The sequence below is a fragment of the Rhipicephalus sanguineus genome, chromosome 3 (assembly GCF_013339695.2).
Source record: "Rhipicephalus sanguineus isolate Rsan-2018 chromosome 3, BIME_Rsan_1.4, whole genome shotgun sequence".
NCBI classification, from domain to species: Eukaryota; Metazoa; Arthropoda; class Arachnida; order Ixodida; family Ixodidae; genus Rhipicephalus; species Rhipicephalus sanguineus.
The window spans coordinates 104,861,159-104,870,634 of NC_051178.1; the positions used below are offsets into that span (position 1 = coordinate 104,861,159).

General features: G+C 43.2%; 1 protein-coding gene and 2 long non-coding RNA genes across 3 annotated transcripts; all 3 read left to right on the top strand.

Annotated features, from left to right (window-relative positions):
* The first annotated feature begins 1,694 nt into the window (after window positions 1-1,694).
* On the top strand, window positions 1,695-5,647 carry LOC119385724 (uncharacterized). Its single transcript, XM_037653114.1, has 3 exons — window positions 1,695-1,883; window positions 5,132-5,321; window positions 5,394-5,647. Exons 2-3 carry the CDS (start codon window positions 5,132-5,134, stop codon window positions 5,645-5,647), a joined length of 444 nt encoding a protein of 147 aa, XP_037509042.1. The 5' UTR covers window positions 1,695-1,883.
* A 1,409-nt stretch (window positions 5,648-7,056) lies between these two features.
* Window positions 7,057-7,673, top strand: LOC119385057 (uncharacterized). The gene is made up of 3 exons (XR_005182067.2): window positions 7,057-7,078; window positions 7,185-7,387; window positions 7,599-7,673. It is a non-coding gene; the product is annotated as an uncharacterized LOC119385057 (long non-coding RNA).
* A 30-nt stretch (window positions 7,674-7,703) lies between these two features.
* Window positions 7,704-8,983, top strand: LOC119385058 (uncharacterized). Its single transcript, XR_005182068.2, has 3 exons — window positions 7,704-7,759; window positions 8,420-8,554; window positions 8,966-8,983. It is a non-coding gene; the product is annotated as an uncharacterized LOC119385058 (long non-coding RNA).
* The last annotated feature ends 493 nt before the right edge of the window (window positions 8,984-9,476 follow it).

Genomic DNA, 9,476 nt, shown 5'->3' on the forward strand with positions numbered 1-9,476 from the left:
ATTGTGTATACAGCGCCATCTAGAATATCATCAGTCAACTGCAGTTTGTATGTACTTCTATGAGACAGCGCCATCTATTATACTGTTCGGGAGATATTGCCGACTGCCGGTTACGCCTGACATGGGACAAGGTTAGACTAAGATAGAGTGTACTAGAACAGGGGAGTGCTCGGAACGGCCGCAGCACCAATGTACAGAAAGTGAAGCCCAAACAGGGTCAATCCGCCCGCAGCGCTGCGATCGGTAGTCTGCAATGTGTCATCGTTTAAGAGTTGCGCGCGGCTCCGGCAAAGTGGTGCAGAGGTAGAATGCCTGCTTCCCACTCAAAAGACCCGGGTTCGAATCGCAGCTGTAGATGGTGGGTTTTTATTCTTAGTGTCACCTTTTATAGCTGCGTTGGTTGTTTACTTTCTTTCTTAAAACTAGCTTCTGTTGCTACGTATTGCTACAAAAAGTAACGTAAAATGTGAAATCTTGTTTCAAGTCTCATCTCCGCTATAATCTTGGAGGCCATACTTTGCGTTTTTGTTCAATCCCGGGCGGTGGCGCTGCAAATGACTGCGCTCGCTCTCAAATTTCTCCTATGTTACTTCACATTTTGCGTTACTTTTTGAACCAACACGTTGCAATTTAAGCTAGTTTTAGGAAACAAAGGAAAACCAATACAGCTAGAAAAGGTGACACTAAGAATAAAAACCCACCACCTGCAGCTGCGATTCGAACCCGGGCCTTCTGAGTGGGAAGCGGGCATTCTACCCAATGGGCCATGAATGTCCGTTGGACGTCCCGTCTAAAGCCGAACGTCCACGTCCAAAACCCGACGTCCGTAGGACATACAGCGGATGTATGTTTTCGGCTATTTCCGAACGTCCGTTTGGTCCTTTTCTCGGCCGTCCCAGGGATGTCCTCACTGGATTCATAGCGGATGTTTTCAACCCGGATAACCCAGGGACCGCCAAGGGACGTCGCCTCTGTCGCACCCGAGTACGTCGTTTTATCGCATGCATGTTTGAAAACATATATCTGTATGGCCTTATAGGTCTACGTTTTCGAACGGGACTGCATTTTGTCGTCTAACTTAGCGCAGCTTGCCATCAGATCTTTTGACTATGCATGACCGCGCGAAGGCTGAAACATAAATAATGAGTTGACCAACCGTGTGCCATTAGCGCTATTTTTACTGCTTTATTAACCTTTATTTTTCTCAGTTTAGCACCGAAGTTGACGCGCAGGTAGCGCAGGTAGGCGACAGCATTTTCCGTCATGTAGACTGCTGTCGCACAGTCGGCTGACCAAAATCGGTGCCGAGTCGGCCTAGTGTGAATGAGCCTTGAGCGCACAGCGGAGCCTGTCAAGCATGCGTCGGCGGGGTTTTGTATGCGTGCTGTTCGATCGTTCCGGGCACTCTCCAATAGGTCACTCTACTTGCGTGTTTACAATTTGTTGCTGCGCGCCGCCATTGCTTGATCATAGTTGCCAACTGTTATAACTGCCACCGCCATCCATAAACGTAGGCCGCCACTGTTTAATCGCCACTGTTTTTCATTTCAGCTGCTAGTAAATTTGTTTTTACCGCATTTTATAACTTTAAAATTATGCACAGTGGAGTTATTACACTATTGAGCTCACGTTTATGTCGTTTTAAAACTAAAATTGCGTCTATCATCATCACTGCCATCACAGTAGCGCGGGATACACTGTAGGGGACGGCCGCCATTTCTTTTGTATGATTTCTTGGTAACGCGAAGCGGGCTTTTCAACAACTTCCTCTTCGAGAACTGCGTACCTGGCTTCACGCTCCGTAGAGGTTCTACACGACTGGAGATCCCGTGTCTGACTTGCGGCCGTGGACGAGCTCCTTGTCTGAGTATTACTTGACCAAGGTGAGCGGGACCGCGCGCTTGTCAAGGCTGTTATCCCTTGTATGCAACCAGCTGCTTTCTTGCTTGTAGTCGCTAGAAGCCATGTGACAGTTGTGACTATCAAATTTTGTTAGGATTTCTACAAACATGCAGAGGCCTCGCAAAAAGCTCGTTACGGAGAAGGCATCGCGGGAAGCAAGGAGGACACATCTGCTAATTGAACCCTTGTGCGCTGTGCAGGAGTGTTTGGGAGACAATGCGTGTGCGGCTTCCGCCACCCAGCCATGTAGAGGAGAGCCACAACGTTTGGCAGTTGCAAAACATGATGACTTAGCTGTGCATAGTGAATGTAGTAGTGCCTCGCATGAAATCGCCCATTTTGCGAATCGTGATGCCGATTCCACACAATCGTCAAATAGTTCGTCAGGTGATTCAGATGATTTGCCTGGAGCCTCATGTCAAAACTCGCATTTTTCTTCTGTGCCCGTTCTTTCATCAGAAGAAGTAGCACCGCAAAAAGAAAGCTTTCGAGAGGCTCTGCGTCAATGGGCAGTTGAGAATAACATAAAGCGCAAAGCATTAAACCAGCTATTGAAGCTGCATAAACGTTACAGCATCTTTTCCGAACTTGACCTCCCTGATGACGCGCGTGCACTCCTCAAAACGCCGCGACTAGAAAACACCGAGTACTCCGTGGTGGCCCTGTCTCCGGGCGAATATTGTCATTTTGGTCTCGCTGCCGGGCTTAAACATTCGTTGAAGTTCGTGAAAGACCCTCCTAGTATTGTTTCGCTCATTGTCAATGTAGATGGTCTGCCCCTTGCAAAAAGCTCAAGAATGCAACTTTGGCCTATACAATGTAGAGTTAGTAACTGTGGTGAGGGCTTTGGGCCATTTGTTATCGGGGCTTATGCGGGGCCTTCAAAGCCGCATTCATCCAATGCCTTTTTGAGAGCTTTTGTTGATGAGTTGCAGTATTTGCTGGCGAATGGGCTTGTTGTGAATGGCAAGCCAATTGAGGTTTGTCTGAAGGCTCTTGTTTGTGATGCGCCAGCACGGTCTTTCGTAATGATGACCAAAGGCCACAGTGGCTACAATGGCTGTCCCAAGTGCTGTGTTGAGGGTGCATACATTGGAGGCAAGGTTGTGTTCCCCGATTCATACTGTCCCCTCCGCACAAATGCTAGCTTCAGGCAGCAGCACGACTCCGAGCATCACAGAGGAACATCAATTCTTGTTGAGTTGCCTCTTGACACTGTGTGCGATGTTCCTCTCGACTATATGCATGTTGTTCTGTTAGGTGTTGTGAAAAAGCTTTTTTCCCTGTGGCTTTCAGGTCCTTTAAATGTTCGACTGGGACCACTTCAACGTCATACATTCAATCAGCAAAGCACTGCCTTGCGTCGCTACATCCCGCGTGAATTCCCACGTAGGCCTAGGGGTGTCGATGAGTTAGATAGATGGAAGGCTGTTGAATTTAGGCTTCTTCTGCTCTACACAGGGCCTCTTCTTCTCAACGGCATTCTCGCAGATGACATTTATAAACATTTCTTGCTTCTCCATGCCTCGCTGTCAATTTTGGTTAACAAGCAGTTGTGCAGTCAACATGCTGACTATGCCGGGGCACTCCTGAAACATTTTGTTGCCAGTTTTGCCCATTTGTATGGAAAAGAGCACATGTCGTTCAATGTTCATTGCTTGTTACACTTGTCTGATGACGTCAAACGCCATGGTGCGTTGGACTGCTTCAGTGCGTTTCCCTTTGAAAACAATATGAAGCAATTAAAGAGACACCTTCACAAACATGGGAAACCATTACAACAACTTGCAAATAGAATGGCAGAGGCACAATCAGCTGCTTCTGAAGTGCCTTGCAGGCAACATGATCTTACTCCCAGACAACCTTGTGAAAATGGTCCACTCCTTCCTACATGCTGCCTTCCATGCTTCAAAACTCTGAAGTATCAAAATTTTGTGCTGGGCATAGAAGAGCCGGACAACTGCTGCATGCAGGGTGAACATATTATTATTGCAAGAAACATTGCTTCCATGAGGGGTACAGAAGAGATTTGCATCATTGGTCAAGAATTTTTGCATAAAAAAGATTTCTACGCACACCCCTTTGAATCTTCAAGACTTGATATTTATATTGTTTCAGGTCTTTCAGACCTCAAAGTGTGGCCTGTGAGCAATGTGCGAAAATGGTCAAGCTCCCATGGAAGACGCAGTTTGTAGTAATGCCAGAGTTGCATACCATTTAGTATGTGTTCCAAGATTAGCTCATTTTAGTGTCGTGTTCTGTGCTTTTTCCTCGTAGCAGTGAGGAACTTGTTCTGGTGCTGACTTTTCCCTGAATACTCTTATTTGCCTTCACACAAGCTCTTGTATGAGTGTGGTAGCGAATGAGAGGCCTTACTGAAGTTTTTTCTGGCTGCTGTAAAATAATTCTTCATGCCACTAGACCGTGCCACAATATTGAGGAATTTGGGCATCTGCAGCTGTTCGAAAGTATGTGTAGATCCTTTGTTGGCTCACAGCTGCTCGTTTCGATTCCCAAGAAATGTTGGTGAGTATAGATTGTTTTCCAAGCATCTTACGTGGGGATCCTTTAAAGCGTTTTAGCAGGACCATTGACAACAGTTCTATAAAAACTGTTGTGGCCTGTCATGTAGCATCTTATTTTGGTATCTAACACAGCGTTATTACTTGAACTTTGAAGTTGAAGTGTGGAGCTTGTTTTCTGCTGTTGACATGTAAACCTTTCATCTCCCGATTCTAAATGTCTGGCTTCATGTGCAAATACATTTCCTATGGCTTGTCAACGATGCTTTGACTTAAGGTTTTATCATGTTGCGATGAAGGCATTTTGGTACAAAATTTATTTTTGAACAGCCAACATGACTATATTTTTGTCGTATAAGCAGATGTCTGCCTTTGTAGCTTGCCAAACGCTGAGAGCTATAGCTTGACAAAGCTTGAAAAATTATTTTGAAACATGCTTCTCCTAGGCCAGGTCAGTGTATTCTATGTTCAACTTAATTCTTGAGTAGCTCTCTGCTATTGTGTAATTGTGAAAGCCTGATCATGATTGAGCATGTAATGGTCACTTATATACATAGTTTCCATGGTACTATTCTTATTTGAAGCAACAGTGTGCTTATAGTAATGAAAATTTGTATTGTTTGCGAAGTTAAAATGCTTTCTTGACAAAAAATTAGGAAGTGCTGTTTTGTGCAATGGTGGCACTACAATTCAGAATTCTTTTCCAGATGAGCTATGCTATTGTGGAGTTCACTGCCTCTAAAGAGGTTGAAATTGTGCCAACTACTTGGGTCACCGGGAGCGTGTGCGTCTGGCCGCATAATGTAAAAGCAGAGAAGGCTGGGAAAATGGCAAAGAAGCAGCATCCACCACAGTCATGGTGGAAGCAGTATGAAATTGCTGTGAAAGGTTTGTTCGGTAAGCGCATTTCAGTCACCTTACGCCTTAAGCCAGGGGTGATTATATTGATCACATTTTGCACTTTTTCAGTTACCTATGAACATGCCCGGAAAAAGCTAAATGACATTCAGTTCGATTCAGACCTGGCCAGTGAAACTGAAATGCCTCCATTGAAGAGGCGTAGACGGCCACCAGCAGTCTGGAGTGACTCTGACGGTGAAGAGGAGGAGGAAGACTCTGCCACAAGCCAGCCAGGACTGCCACCTATCCCAAATAATTTTTCCATCTGGTATTGTAAAATGTATTTGCCATTACTTTTCAAGATCATTGCATTAAGGACGTAGCTTTAGCCTTGCAAGCACTCAGTTGGTGCATGAGGCCAATTTTTTCTCAACCCTCTGATGTTACAATGCACCACCTCCTTTCTTTCATCTGCATTGAATATTTGGATACCAGCATTGAATAACTCCTCGTTAGAAGAGAAAAGCAGGCTGCTAGATGCATTCGTAGCTAGCCTGTTATTGACAATGCTCATGTTCCTTTATCAATAGGATTTTAAAATTTACAAAGCATATTTCCAAACAGTGAAATTAAAATGATGGGCGAGTGGGCGTGTTGGTAATTATTCATAACGAAGGTGGCAGTGCACGGTTGAAACACACAAGTAGGACGAGATGGGACGAAGTGCTTCGTCCATCTCGCTCTCCCCTGTGTTTCAGCAGTGCACTGCCAACTTCACAGTAAATAAATGCAACGCTTGGAATGCTTTTCTGGTAATTTCACATTGAATGTCTAGTCAGCACTTGTTTTCGACAAGTGTGAACAAGGTATTTACCTTGCATGTACACTGAAACTTTGCTAGTTGCCCCTCTGGCATTTATTCACTTGCCAGAAATGTTTATCATGGAGTATAGCATGAATAGAATTGTGACATTCATGCAATTGTAGCAGATTGCTACAAAAGAAATTCATTCTGCAACAATGAACTGTGGAATTGTAGCTTTGAAGTTCAGTATAAATACTGGAGCTTTTGTAAGTTTGTTTTATATAGGAGTATACTGTGCTCCACAGCCAGTGTATGGCTGCGATTAATGCTAATAGGAATCATTACGTGATGGACTACACGTATTGCTTTCTAGGAATAACCTCGAGTGAAGCAACAAGTATGCCCACATTTGGCCAGGGAGACAAAGGCACAGCAGGTATTCTCACACATATACAGCTGTCTCGTTACAAAATTACGATTTACGTGCGTATTTATTATTTTTTGTGTGTAACGAATTTAGCAACTTTCTGTCGTTCTAACCTATAGGTTAGAACCACAGATAGCTGTAAAGCTTCTTAAGAGCCATGCATAAATGAATTCTCAAGCATTGTAGAAGCAAGTGGATGAACCAAAATATGTTAACCTCCATAATTCAGTTTTATAATTGAACTAGTAAACCTTTGCTATCGGTAATTTCTTTGCTCTGCTAGGCTCTTTGTCACTATCTGTTGCACATCAGAATTTCTAACAAGTAGAGCGGCTCTTGTGGCTCACTGCTCTCGTTCTTCGACACTGCAGGGACCCAGTTGTCAGAGACAAACTCGCCACAAGGTACGTCTAATAACCACACTGTTGATGAAGGTATGTGCCAGATAAGGGAGGTCAAAGTTAAATAAATCATTAGCCAGTTACTCCAAACTACTAATGAATTGAAATTGTGCTTTTCAGGTGAACAGACAGCGCAAGAACGGCCACGAAAACTCGCCTCATGATTGTTGTGTAGAGAAGAGTACGCACATTTTGAAAGATATGAATGCAGTTTTCAGTAAAATGGTTGCTTAAAATGTTCTTGAACCCTACTAAGTTTTAATAGCGTTTATTTACAATATTTTCAGACTTCCAGCGGCATGTGCTACGACTGCTGAACACGCTTCGCTTCATGCTGGAACAGCAAGCGGACACCCTGAACAAGTTGTGCGATATGCTTCCCACTTCTTCAGTCACCGAATGCGCAGAGCTCTTAGGCCATCCGCTAAGCAGTCTTGAAGAACTACAAGAGTTCGACGACAAGCTCGATGCTGGAAAATTTAAGATCCTGGTAAGGGGGTATGTTTTTTTTTTCAGTTCATCGAACTCATAATGAATATCAAGGTGTTAAACACTGCTGTTTTGCAATATCAAGAATGTCATGGGTTTTTCGTACATTGCTTACTTGCTTTATGACTTAATACTCTTTTTCGTATTCTAAAACATTCACATCATCCAACAAGTTTCTTTGTTGAATAGAATTTCTTCTCTTTTGTACACAGGTTCATGAGTTGGCACAGCTTGGTGGGAAAGATGCCTACTGGGCAACAAAAAGAATCTTGTCATACTGCATCACAGACGAGGTTGCGGCACAATTTTTCCTGGATGGGTCGAAAAGGAAAACTGAGCTTCTCCGCCTTGAAGATTGCTAAAGCCATAACAGGTGTGCTGTATAATACATCTTACTTTTGTGTTTTACACAGAATTAGCCTTCCTCAGGAAAAACAAAAACATGCTCATTGGTCTGTTTTTTTAAGTGCTGCCCGTTTATCTATTTTGTAAGTTTGCAGTGTCAGTTATCACTATTGCTATTGGTTGCATATTTCAGCACTGCAAGGATGCTGCAATTTCACTGTGCACTTAAATTTAATGTTGGCTAAAGAAGCCTACATGGTAAAAAATCTACAATTTGGTAGCACTCTAAAGGTCCAGGCTTAGCTTTAGAGGCTAAAAACTTAAAATATTATAGTTTGTCTGGTAAAAAGCGAAGGGCATAAATAAGTGTAAGATCACTGTGCAACCTTTCAGTGCAAGGCAGTGTGAGGTGATTGAAATAGCAGCCGAAATAAAAAATGTAAAGCAATCATTTGATTGTTTTGGCTCGTGTTCTGCCTCGTTATCATTTGAAAAGCAAGTGTCCACTGATGTGCCCAACTCTATTCAATATAACAAATCTATTATGTGTGGAAGGACTTCGAGTAGGCAGTAAATTTATTTCTCAATTTTTTGTAGGCTCAGCAGACTGTTTATGACTCTTGAAATTTGTATTTTCACCAAGACAACTGTTATGTTGAGATGATTTAAGGAATCTTGTAAATTTCAGATGCTGCTCGCAAAGCGCCAAACGCAACCGCTGCCGACGTTGAGGCCTCTATCAAATCGTGGCTCCGACATGCCCCCGAGCGCCTTGCCACCAGGTTTCAGAAGTCAAAGCAAGGACAACTTGAGCAAGCAGCAGGTAATGGAATTCACATTGTCGCATCATGTAAAATCCTGAACAGTGCACAAAAATGTATGTTGTGCCTGTATTCCAATGTGTAAGTGTTCTAAGCAGTCGATATGGTGAAATCTGTGTTGAGCTTGTGACCTACCTTTATACTCTTTGTATTATCTTCAGCCAGGCTCCTGTACACTGCACAAACTAGCTCGGAAGAAAGGCCCCAAAGTTCCTTACTTGTTTTACCATCTTTGTTGCTGCCCTTGTCCACATGTTTGTCCTTGTTCTTAGTTGTGTAGAAATGTATATTCCCACTTAGCAGCCGACTGAAACCATGCTAATGAGATGTTACACAGTAGATGCCTATAAAAATCCCATTTCACAAGTAGCGTCTGACAATCGTCTTTGTCATGGCATTTTTGTCTGTTTCAGATACTGACTGAAACTTTTCGCCACGGCCCAGCTTCTGATTCCCTGGTCGTTCTGGGGATATTGATGGCAGCAGATTGAACTTTTAGATGTTTTATGCCCTCACTTTGTCATAGTGTTGTGATGCTCCAGAGCTTCTGGTCTTTATGTTTAAATTTAATGTCTTTAATGTTTTAGATGTATGTCTCATGCACTCATGTTTTAGGTGCTTTATAGGTTTATTTGTATATGTAGAGCCATTGATTTAGCCATGACCATTTGTATGGATATTGTTGTGCTTGGCGAGATTAATGGCTGTGACAGATTGATGGTATGTTTCTGTGAATGAAAGTGCCTTATGTATTTGTGTCTGGGGGCAAGAAAAAAAGTCTTTCATCATATCGTGCTTAGGAGGATACAGGGTGTCCCATGTAACTTTAGCCAAACTTTAAAAATTGCAAATGCCACCTAGCTCAACAGAACCAGGTAATGCTGTTTGCGGTCGCTTAGAGATACTCAGAATATTTTTTGCATT

Bases quoted from the DNA above. Each gene is read 5' to 3' on its own strand.
- LOC119385724 (XM_037653114.1), top strand. From the start codon at position 5,132: ATGAGCTATGCTATTGTGGAGTTCACTGCCTCTAAAGAGGTTGAAATT. The intron at 5,322-5,393 runs GTAAGCGCATTT...GCACTTTTTCAG, and splicing joins TGCTGTGAAAGGTTTGTTCG to TTACCTATGAACATGCCCGG.